Source organism: Magallana gigas, chromosome 3, assembly GCF_963853765.1.
Source record: "Magallana gigas chromosome 3, xbMagGiga1.1, whole genome shotgun sequence".
NCBI classification, from domain to species: domain Eukaryota; kingdom Metazoa; phylum Mollusca; class Bivalvia; order Ostreida; family Ostreidae; genus Magallana; species Magallana gigas.
Window position 1 is genome coordinate 45,838,343 of NC_088855.1, and position 12,857 is coordinate 45,851,199.

The window sequence follows — 12,857 nt, forward strand, 5'->3', positions numbered from 1 at the left end:
AGGTGTAGAAACGCGTATTGAACAAAATTAATATGACAACCACTGCACTGGCAAGGAGTATCCAAAAACGATGAAACAAGACAGACGGATAATTCAAAAATCCTCGATAATTGTAGACCGTTTTCCTGTTAATGTTATAACATCGAACATGCGCAAACCACACACTGTGGCAGATCGAGTAATGTCAAAGATCGCATGGATTTTTAGAAACGGAACGTTTTTGTAGAAAACTATGTTACTTTCTTGGACTTATTATAATTTATCTACTGTGTTGGATGTAGTGACGCCGGGGTTTTCTTAATGACGCAGATATTATGCTTTGTGTGAATGACACACGTGTTCGATGTGCATGCAAAGTAAGGCAGCACTTTCTGTGCAAAATAATACGGATACCTTGGAAATTCTTTCAAAGAATAAATATATTTGTATTTCTCTTCATTCCCTATAACAAACATTTTACTACAATAGATTTATTAACTTTGCTTTTTTTTTAACAATACCAATAAAAAAATATTTTTCTAACTAATGTGAACTAATAAGAATCATGGGTTTCAGAAGGTGTTTTTTTTTACCCTACCTGAGCTGAGCTGAAAGCTCAAGTGAGCTTTTCTGATCACATTTTGTCTGTCGTCCGGCTGTCTGTAAACTTTTAACATTTTCAACATCTTCTCCAGAACCACAAGGCTAATTTCAATCAAACTTAGCACAAAGCACCTTTAGGCAAAAGGGATTCAAAGTTGTGAAAATTAAGTACCACGCCTTTTTACTATGGGAGAAAATAAATAAATATTGAACATTTTTGAGAATTTTTCAAAAATATTCTTCTCAAGAACTATTTGGCCAGGAAAGTTGAAACTAATGGAAAAGCACCCTCAAGTAGTGTAGATTCCAAGTTGTGTAAAACATTACCGCCAGGGGTAGGATGGGGCCACAATGGGGGAGGGGGGTAAAAATTTTACATAGGAATATATAGAGTTAATCTTTAATCAAAGCACTGATAGTACTGAAAAGCGCTAACCTAGCTTGGTTCTAAAGAAAATCTACTTTGTGCAAGCTTAGTTAGAAAAAATCGATTTGATTTTTCAACAATTCAGTTTCTTTATAGCACTTTATTTCCTCATCACTGCGTGGATGTACGTAAGCCCGTCGCATTAGATTCACAATAGCCCGTACATTAGATTTACAATACCCCGTGCAAAGATGTGCGTTAACCCCTGAAACTGGTTCCCTAACCAGTTTAAATTATGTATGTTTCTGCTCATAGGGGCGGTTATTTGATGCACCGGAAGTAGAGGTCTAACGACAATAAAGCGCTGAGCTATGCTTAGCGCTTTAAAAATCTTCTTCTCAGAGACCAATCAGCCAAGAAAGCTAAAACTTGTGTGGAAGCAATGTCAGATAGTGAAGATTCCAGTTCGTTCAAATCATGATCCCCGGGGTAGGATAGGGTCATAACGGGGAGGGGGTATTTTTACATTTAAATATATAGAGAAAATTCTGAAAATCTTTCTGAAAACACAATTTATCTATAGAAAAGCTGTAACCTTAGTGAAAGCAACTTCAGATAGTGTAGATTCAAATTCGTTAAAATTAAAATCTTGAGAAGTAGGATGGGGCCACGTTGGGGAACCAGTTGTACAAAGAAAATCATTTAAATTTTCACAAAAACTGAAATGTTATCACATATGTTTTATATGCAAACATTTTGACATATTGCTGATTCTTTAAAATTGTGTAGACTTTGGCCCCTGGACGATTCTTTGGCCTTACAAGGGGTTTAGAGTTTGATGAAGGTTTATATTCCGTATAAAAACAGTTGTTTAGGATCTTTTTGAGAACTGCAATGTTCAACATGTGAAATGATCATTTTGTTAGTAAAGGGACTTGCCTATAAACATAAGAATAACCGAAAGGGAGGGGTGGATTTTTATTTATAGAGGATCTACATATACTATTTTGTCCAGATATTTTGTATTATGACTCTATCAAACTGATTTTATCATGCCTTTCGTTGCTCAGGTGAGCGATGTGGTCCAAGTGCATCTTGTTTAAGTGTTAATTCTATAAATAGATATGTGTCAAATAATCACTAGAACCAGATTTTCTCCGTTACTCTTATTATACATATATTAGTTTTTCCGACGTCACTTAATATCTACATTGTACAAGGGCAGTCCCAATATAGCGAAGACAAGTGACTTTATTCCGTTAATTGAAGATACAGGAAGATAAAACTTGTGCCACTTAAATTTATATTTTGATATCAAATATTATTAGAGATTAAATAAGCAAAATACTTTATGCGGCACAATGTCAAAAACGTAAAGTTATATATTAAGCCATCATGATATTAAAAAATTGTTAGGTAGCAAGGGACAATATTTTTTGTAAAATTGAGAGTTTCTGTACTTGAAGGCTTATGAGTGTTGCTAAAATTCATGAAATGATCTTTAATGATTATCATTAGTTAGATGGGTGTCTCTTATTGAAATTGATATGCAATATGTAGGACCAATATGTTAGGTACATGAGAATCAGAAGTAAAATGCGAAACCTGCGGCTATGACTAATGTGTTGAATTTACACAGTGAAATTGGAAGTTACAGACGGGAGGTAGAATAAGACGAAAAGTAGGTGGATGGGACATATACACCGGTAAATTTCTGACATGTGGTGGTGCAACAAGCACGCGGTAATGAAGGTCAACCCGTTGGAGGGAATTAGCTGGGGAAGGTCTAAAAAGCTGAAAAATCATGAAAAATTAGCAAAATATGAAAGGGCCAAAATCTCATAAAAACCAGTATGTAGAGAATTTTACAGGTTTTGACTTGTAATTTTCTTCAGATATTAGTGATTCGCCTTATAAAAAGTGAATTAAAGGTATTTGTGCTGAATGGGAACTGGGGAATTTGTAGTAACAGAGTTCCAAAGAAACTCATCCCCTGGCTACAATGAATTGTATAAAAAAAACTGTCTCGTGCCACCTTCAAATATTGGAAGAAAACGATATTCTAAACATAAAAAATTATAGAAAAGTGTGCATAGGAATATCCATTGTAGTTTAAATATGAATTTTAATCTAGTAATATAACCTGATAGACATTGTATTTATTCATCATTTTATTGTAGAACTGACGATTAATATCTTTTATAAATAATAGATTTACTACCAAACAAGTAACTACATCTGTGTGTTATCAAGTATGACACCAGAGCTTCCCTAAGTTCACAGTAGTGATGTTCAAATGCAATGGGTGCTGAATACTGGAAAACCCTATTATTAACAAATTTCAGTGAAAAAATCGGGATGTTGTAACTAAAATAGATCTACGTTTATAAAACTTACTTCCCATTTGGCGTTTATTCAGTATCTCTCGTATTATTGTATTGAACTGTTTATTATATACAAAGGTGGTACTATTCCGGAATTTAAGATTCTTCAACATGGACAGTGAATTAGAAATTGGGGTTACAAACAATTTTAATAATTCCAACTCTACTGATGAAACAGTGGTGTCTGAAAGCATTGTCCCTCCTAGCCTTCAGTATTTGTTTGGTGTGTCTGGAAACTTGATCGCCATAATTCTCCTCTATCGGTCGTCCGGTCGACACAAATGGAAGCCGTTTTATAGACTAGTTGGAGCTCTAGCCATCACCGACTTCTGTGGAATAGCTCTGGTATATCCTGCAGTAATGGTTCGATACATTTCTGGATTCACATACGACTTCCCAAAAGAACTTTGTGGATTTGTCTCGTTTTGGTTTTCTTTCTCTTTTCTGTCATCTGCTTTTATCGTCAGTGCTATGTCGTTTGACCGATTCCTGGCAGTCACTTTTCCGATATTTTACAGAAAGTCTCAAGTCAAAAGAACGAATATAATTCTGGTTGTCATTTGGATTTTCGTAGCTTGTATATCATCTCTTAATTTAGTAGGTGTTGGCTCTGTGAAAAACTTTTATCCGGGCTCTTGGTGTTTTCTAGACTTTGCAAACAATGGAACACTGGAGCGAATAAACACGTACATATATTCCATCACTGGATTACTTGTTCTATCAACCACTGTCGTTTTTAACATAGCAGTTGTCTATGCCGTAAAAAGAAAACCAAAGCGTTCAGCATCGGACATAAAGAGAAAGAGAAACGAGATTTTCATCATTGTTTTCCTTTTCTCCATTGTGACGCTCTTCTCAATATGCTGGGTTCCGTTAATGGTATGTATAGGTAATTGATAGTTTAAGCGATTAAGTCTTTAATAAGATATAAACTTTAAAAGATTCGTCCTGATTATTATACGTTCTAAATAATGAGTGCTACAATGTATGTCTAGAATGAGTAAGATAAATTTTAAGGTAGATGTTATAATAACTTTTAGTTCAATATATTCTTTTTCATAACCGATAGATTTAACAAAACATATGCAAAGTATTTTCATATAGTTTCCAGGGCTGTAACAAGTAGCTTTCAAATTATTAAAAGATTTTTATACTTATTTTGTATAGCCGATATGCAGAGTCTATCATTAACTGTCTCTAGTTTTCTCGTGGTACGGGTTATAAGACTTGCAATACTTAAATTTCGAAGAACATACTTAAGAAGTAATTCGCTGCTTCATTTAAGAAGTATATCATTGAAGCTTAATGAACAACAATCAATTACGCTACTTTGCTATAATTAAAGGATAGTTTTAGTTTTTGCTTGATTTTTCAGTACTGTAGTTATTTGTTTCCTAAGGCTCTCGTTCTAAAACTTTATACAAGTGCTGAAATTTCCTTGATCTATAGATTTGCACATTGATGAAGCAAGTTCCGCTTTAAAATCGCTTCATCTTGAACTTAAAGGATTTCAGATGTACATTATAGGTTTTGTTTCCTTGATAAAGAACAACACACTTATATGTACATTACTCAACGCACCTGCATACATGTAATTATATTTCTAATTATAGAAATCTAATAATAGAACTTGTTCAAAATTCAGAGGAGACTTTGACAGATATCGCACATTTACCACGCCAAAATTATGTGCTATAGTTAATAATAGCTGCATATCTACTACTATGGGTTGACTTATGACAGGCAACTAGAATTGTCCATCAGAGCAGACTACATATCGCATGTTTTTCAATTTTCGGAATTTTTTTAAATAAAATCATTCTATACTCATTAAAAATGAAGTTTATTAACGTTTTCATAAAATATTCTGCCTAATTCGTGAGTTTGAAAGCGATGAAATTCAAATGTCGCGATATGCATATTTTCTCTCTCGATCTACCCGCCATGATGTGTGACGTCATATGCGACCTCGAGCGAGAAGGTGCTGTTAGCCATCTTTGTAATTGGATTAGATTTAAACGACAATTACACTAATTATCACCTATCAAATTGCCCATAACGGGACATGATGGTGTTCTGTGCCTCCTATGGGTGATTTAGCCACCGAAAATGGGGATTTGGACTGTAATGTTTTTTTAAGTTTCCCTTACGAAAGTATGCGGAAATCTTGTGACAAATATGGGTCTATCTGTCGACGAGAGGATTTATAAATAAACATTCAATTCATATGTTATTAATTATATGGTACATTTTTGTAATTATAGTTTCATAAATAAATCGTATTAATTTCTCAAAAAGAAAAAAATAGAAGTTTATGCACAGGGGCCTGTGTACAAAACGCAAGTTCATTGGAGAAAATTAACGAGAGGGGACGCCATTTTGGATACCGCCTCGCTTCATTAGCTGTTTTCTTTTTCTTATTGTTAAACTATACGTTCATGTATGCATCGGTTTTGTAAACATGATTTCTTCATTCGTACATGTAACTCACCTCTGCAGAAATCATAATTTTAGTACGGTAGGTGAGATTTCTGTGAGTTTTATTTTTTGTGGGAGAAGTCATGGATCGAGTTGTCGATATTGATTGTTACGCGAGAAATAGACAAAGTTTGTTGATATACATTTATAAGTAAATGGATAAAAAAAAATACGGAGATGGGATCTTACAGAAATAAACAATAATTATGGAAAACGTTCTTGCCTGCTTTCATAATCCAGTGTAATATAGAGTTAACAACCTTAGAGAGTTGTGATCAGTTACTGCCGAAGAAACTGACAAACTTCTTGTGCACCACAGTTTTACAATGATGAACATAATGAGTCGTAAGGAACGCCAAAAAACGAGACTGTTGTAGATTTTATTAAATAAACACCTTTAACAGATTTATTTGAGCTACAATCCTTACTAAGTTGTGTTTACAATGTTTACACGTCGATCAATTTGAATGTCATTGCCGACTTCATCGTCGCTTTTTCGGCAATATCATTGTTTTTTATCCGTACTAGTGGCTCAAACATGTACGACTGAATTATATGATTCTTTTAATTTAGTCAGCATGTAAAAAAAACGACATACATGGTGAATGAATGTCAAAATTTAAAGAAGATAATGCTAATCCTACAATTTGTTTACAATCAGCTGTTCGAAGAAGGTCGCATGTGACGTCACTGTACCACGTGACACGCTATCTAATTAACGAGTTTTTAAACGATCGGGGCTATAATTTAAATTGATATTCTGGCTAATTACCGCTTTTATACCGTTAACAAACTGTTAGGAGTAATTATTAGATACACAAGGAAGCCAAAAAATGTAAAATGTCGCATGTTTTTCAATTTTCGGAATTTTTTTATGCGTTTCATAATGTATACGGATCATTTATGTATTTATGTATGCTAATATAAAAATAAATGTCACCAAATGAATCAAAATTATTATACTTTAAAGCATATGTGTTGAGTTTCTGCTAAGAATAGAAAAAATTTTATAACCACGTAAATGTAACTCCACGCCCCCTTCCCCAATTTATACACCACAAAGCTTGGGGATTGGGATAAAATAGATATTATGAATTCAAAGTGGTTTTAATAAATAATATTGTAATTTGTCTTTGGATCTGATAAATTTACAAGTATTTTCCTAAATAATGCATTTCTCCCGATAACAAGTCATGTCGCGAGGGGATGCGCCGCTAAGCGGTGTCCTTGTTATCGACTAGTTCAGTTTTTTGTTTATTAATAGAATTATAAGTATTTTTTAACATCACTCTGATGTATAGAAATTATTTATTTTGGTGAAACAATTTACTAGGCCTATAAAAATTAACACATGCTAAATGAAATTTGCATAGTGCACTGAGGAAAACATTATGTTACGGGTTCGATACCACCATAATTTCCGACAATAATTTTGTTTCTTATTTTTTGTTAAATATATTAAAAACTGACTATAGTTAGAAATTTTGCTTTTGCAAAGTTTTATTATAATATATTTGAATAGATTTAATTGGGGAAACATAAATTCAAAATTGTATTTTACTACTAAACCGAATGGGCATTTGCGCCATCTTATTCCCCCATCTTCTTTTGAATGTCTTTATAATATGATTAAAATTGTTGCATAAATATAGAAATAAAATATTGAATCAATTTTAATATATTTATTTAATTTATTAGCACTTCATATAATTTAAAACAATAAAATAATGTTTTAAAATTGCATAACATTTTATATACAATTTTCTTTTTATTTTGACACATAGCATTGTTTTATAACAAACTCATAAATACATGGTTGTCTCATATTTTAATTTATACCTTATAATATAATGTTTTATTTTTATTTTGTTAAGATGTAAATGTAAAAATGAAGAAAGATATTTAATTTTTATTATTTTTAATAATATTTAATGATTATTTTATTTCACCGAAACATTTAGGTTATTAAAAAAATATGGTATTTTTGATATAATGCCAGGTACATGCAGCCATTAGCACTATTTATTGCATCTTGGAAGTCTACCTGTGTCCCAAAGTATATATAGGTAAAGTCTACCTGTGTCCCAAAGTATATACAGGTAAAGTCTACCTGTGTCCCAAAGTATATATAGGTAAAGTCTACCTGTGTCCCAAAGTATATACAGGTAAAGTCTACCTGTGTCCCCTTAGAGGGCCCCATAATTGCCTTGACCAATTACTATTTTTAATTGAGGAGTAGGCGTTCGGAGAACACACCCAGACAAAATGGTTGTTGACCAGTTAATTGCATAAAACATTCAACAAACTTTCAGGTATAAAATTGTTCGACAATAGACACATGTCCATAAATACACATTTTGATATGATATATAACTTGTCTTGTTTTGTTTTTATTTTCAAAGGTCCGAATGCTAATAAACGCCAGCTCAAGTGACCCAAAGAATGGACCTGAAGAACTCTTAGCAGTGCGTATGACCATAAGCAACGCCATTGTAGACCCTTGGATATATATCATCTTGCGAAAAGAAAATCTTATAAAAATCTCAAAGCTAGTTCAACGGGTTCGCAAAAGTGGGCGTCTGCCAATTTTGTGTTCGACAAAGGAATCTCCTGGAGTATGCGAAGTTTCAACTATATCAACATCTCGGACAGGTTCCACTCAGCTATGAAATTAATAACCATGTTTGTGGTGATTGCCGAATACGTTTTTATTTAGCTAGGTTTGAACATCTTGTTTTTGACTTGTGTATTGATTCATGTATAATCTGTGTGTTCCCCATGTAAAAATGCGCCATATCCTACATACAATTAACGAGTTGATGTCGGATGTTATTGTATGTTTGTTGAAAGTTAATTTATAAGGTTTTAGTAACTTTTCATTAAAGCAGGTCCAATTCCCCACCCCCTTGGAAATATGTTTAAAATACCCTTATCTCACCCGGCAAACATAAATGTCTTTCGGACCGTGATCCCTCTCCCACCCCGAAAATAAGTTGGATCCACGCATTTCATTTACTCAATAACATATTTATTTTAATTGATTTGGGAACAAAAAACATAAATATCCAAAGTTATTACAACAAGTGATTGAGCTACTAGTCATTCAAATATATTGAATTTTCAATCCTTTCATCAAATGAGAATGAAGATATGTTGATTCCGATCCCGATCGAAAATAAATTGATAAAATATGTTTAAATAGATCGATTGGTAGTCCGGTTGTCAATATCTGTACACGAGAAGTTATTCTCGACCAAGATTTGAAAGCTTTAATAAATTTTGAAGCAGCCATTTTATTTATTGTTCATACATATTAGCCATTCAACCAATTCGAAATAAACCAAATAGATAAGACAAATAAATACTTTTCACTATCAGATGTCTCACCTTTGAACAAATTTTAAAGGACACGATGTTATATTAGTTGAATATGCATGTCAAATATAAATAGTTAAACAATATGTTTCAAATTATGATATCTTCACAAAATATTGAAAGGCTGCGATATTTCAAGTCCCTCTTTTCATGTTATGGACATTTTTCGATGTGTCTTCTTGAATACTCTATGCATCAATTTAAATCCATTGCAGCTTAATTTCTTTAATAAATGATCTTCATCGCAATATTATGTTGTCGGAGCTTTTTTTCATTACATATAAACTAGGAGTCATTATATTGTAATTTGAGGCAACCAACACAAAGCGTATCAATATAACGATGTGTCTCATTTATTGGTAAAGAAGGTTACAAAACAATTTTTGTATTTAATGTTCATACTGACATCTGTAAGTAATTTTTCTAGGTATTTTTTTTAAACGAATTTACTTTTTTTAAATCTTTTAAAATGCAAATTAATTGTAAACAAGACCAGTTATTACAAGTTTCGAGTCATAGAGTACATGTACAGTTTGAATTCTAAGCTCTTTGATAACCAAGCCTCTGCCATAATAAGGATGACAAGAATCCATTCCGAGGTCCAGCGTCCTCTACCTTAGTTAAGTTTATTTTGTTTGGGTTTTTGTTATACACGCATTGTGTCTACACGGAAGTTAATTTGTAAAATTCTGCAGGGCCCTTTTAAACCATTATGTACATTATATTATGCAACGTTAGTAAAGTGTATGTAACTTATTCATCGCGATAGGTCGTTAAAGAAACATCAACGTAACTTTTGTTTTCTAAGACCTGCATATACTAGAAATATAATTACATTAGCTTTCAGTGCCCGACCGTGGAAGTCACATTAAGGAGGAAATGTGACGCATACTTGTGTCTGCTCAAGAATTGGCAAATTGCCTGTCGAATGGATGACTACACTATTGACTTTAACTCATACTATAAAAGGCATCATAAAGATTCAAACTTTACCGAATTCAAATATAATTATATCATCATTGGTTGAAGTCCATCAACTAATATAATTGAAGTACTGAAAGCCGGGCTCTTTTGATGTGTCTCTGTGCATATTGTGTAGTAAAGACTGAAAATTCTCTCTTTCTCTCTCTCTCTCTCTCTCTCTCTCTCTCTCTCTCTCATGCCTTTTATTTCGGCAAAGCATCAGAGAGCGACCAAATTTTTTAAGCAGCTATTAACAAAAATATGTCTGTCTAGTAGAAACAAATTCAACAGTTGCTGCCTTGAATTTTGCAACAAGCGTATTAAATTCAACCCCCATTTCTTCAATGCGCAGCAAAGTAGTTTATGAAAATCCACGCGCATGGTATGTGTCCAAAATGCATAGTCTTGTTTTTAAAATACATAATTAATAAGAAAACTTAAAAGACAGACAATTCTCTCGAAATTGAAAATAAAACAAACAAAAAAACCCAACACTTTTGACAAAACGTGGCCCTTTGTGTAACTATTTGGTATAGCGGAAACTTTTACTTTGACGCTGTTCGGTTTTTTGTTTACTTTTTAAGTATGCTATTTATAGTAACATTGGCGATTTGCCTGCCTACAGCCAGGACTCTGCTCTCAGCAGATCCCGGCTAATAAAAATATATCTTAAATTTATAAAGTAAACTACGTACTTATTTTACAGTGTTTCTTTTCATTTCATTGATGGATGTTAATTCTGACCGATAAAGATATAATTTTGAAATGTTATCATTAATGGACGGCTAGGCAGTTCGTTAATGATATTATTATACCCTTTATGATCAGGATTCTGACCACTGATAAAAATTTATATCGTTAGCAGATATTATTATACCTGTACTTTTTTTCATTATTTAAGAGTAAATCAATATCGTTTACCAATTCCGGTGAAATTTACCGTAAACAAACTTCTTCCCTGTAAAACAAAACTATCACCTGCTAAAAGATGGGTCAGTTCAATGAACAGATACACATCCATTCAGAAAACTTGTATTATTTTTAAATCTAAGGAAAAGATCCAAAACATTACGAATATAATCATGAATATTCAATTTGATTTTTTTTTATAACAATATTCTACTTCTTCGTGAGAGAAAATGAGGAGCAAAGTAGGAATATTGTATTCATCTCTGACAAATCGTGATTCGTAAAGGAAATAATGTATAAAAATAAATTGAAATTAAAAGGTTGAAACATTCTATCAAAAAAGAGAAATGATTTTTTTAAAAACCTTTTCAATGTTAAGATAGATACAGGGGGTCCAAAATATCGGAGACTGTTTTTAATTCCCATTACAGCTTAAAAGAATAAATTTAAATTTAGTGAAACATATCGTATGAATATACAAGAGGTATAGTTTTACACTATGTAGGTTACATTGTAAGTGCCCATTGCATACTTTACATAGCAGAGCTGGAAAATTAAATATAAACATCAAAGTAGCAAAATAACGTCCTATGGTTTACTTTTTCAGGTACAAAAATATAGCGTTTATGACAAATTGTCATCGCACCCTGTTTTACACTTCTGTTTGGATCCTCTCCTCATTTCTTTCATTTAGCAGCTCTAATATTTGAGATTTTAAGGTTTTATTTAATAACTTGATCATTTAAAAACATCAAATGAAATACCCCCACCCCAGGTTTACGCCACGGTTATGAGTAATGCAGCAGTAAGTCACCATCTAGGCTAATTATGTTCTCTTTCGCTTCGCTCAGCCGAACATAAATTATTTCAAGTTCATAATCATATAAATAAACGAAACAAACGCATAATGAAGGAGGTGACAACATTAGCCAAATTTATTATCGTTTTTATATACAAGTAAATTTGGTTTCATCCATGGAACAGCCAGCCCCGAATATAAAGTATCCACCGCAAAAAGTACTGCATCCTAAAAAGATATTCTTGCCAAAAGCAGGACATCGAGATCAGCTATCTTTTAAAAAACGAGAAAAAAGAAAAACATCAGCAATTTTGCGACTAAGTGGTCGTAGCTAAGTTGTCGAATGGCAATAGAGCCTTGGTCCTGGGTTTAAATACCACAAGAACCGAATAACTCATTACAAGAAAATAGTTCCCAGCTCTAATATTAACTCCTAAGGTAACCGTTACTTATATAAAAACGCGATACAAATTGAACACCGAATAGTCAAGACAGCCTGAGCGCGGCACCCAAACCCAAAGGCACCGGGATCTAACCTCAAATGTACAAACCAATTTTTAAAAATGTTATATGGAAACTAAAAAAAATATATGTTCTGCAACAGGAATGATACTTTATTCAATTTTGTTTTAAACCACACAACCAATATTGATGTTTAAAGGTACATTTTTCATGCTTTGATCTACTATTATTCAAAATTATGTTATTTTGGATATTATTGAATACACTTCTTGCTAACATGTTCAGTTTTTTTCTTCAGATGATCAGTTAGAGAATCTGGACAAAACAGAGATCTTGATTTTCTGAGTTGTCCATAGTTCTTCTTTTACTATATAAGCCTGTATGGTGAACTCTATTTTTCTTCCATCTTTAATTCTTAACTACCCCACTACCGGTACTCTAAAAAGTTTTAATGTCTGCAAAAATCAGTTCATCATAAAACGGAAAACAGGTTAACGAGTCTCAAAGTAGAGCAGCTCGATTTTCTAGCCATTTGGTA

At 32.8% G+C, this 12,857-nt stretch overlaps 1 protein-coding gene across 1 annotated transcript; it reads left to right on the plus strand.

The window, feature by feature from the left end:
• The first annotated feature begins 3,339 nt into the window (after positions 1–3,339).
• Positions 3,340–8,595, plus strand: LOC117680736 (prostaglandin E2 receptor EP4 subtype). Its single transcript, XM_066079996.1, has 2 exons — positions 3,340–4,212; positions 8,214–8,595. The coding sequence occupies exons 1-2, from the start codon at positions 3,445–3,447 to the stop codon at positions 8,478–8,480; spliced, it is 1,035 nt and encodes a 344-aa protein (XP_065936068.1). The 5' UTR covers positions 3,340–3,444; the 3' UTR covers positions 8,481–8,595.
• The last annotated feature ends 4,262 nt before the right edge of the window (positions 8,596–12,857 follow it).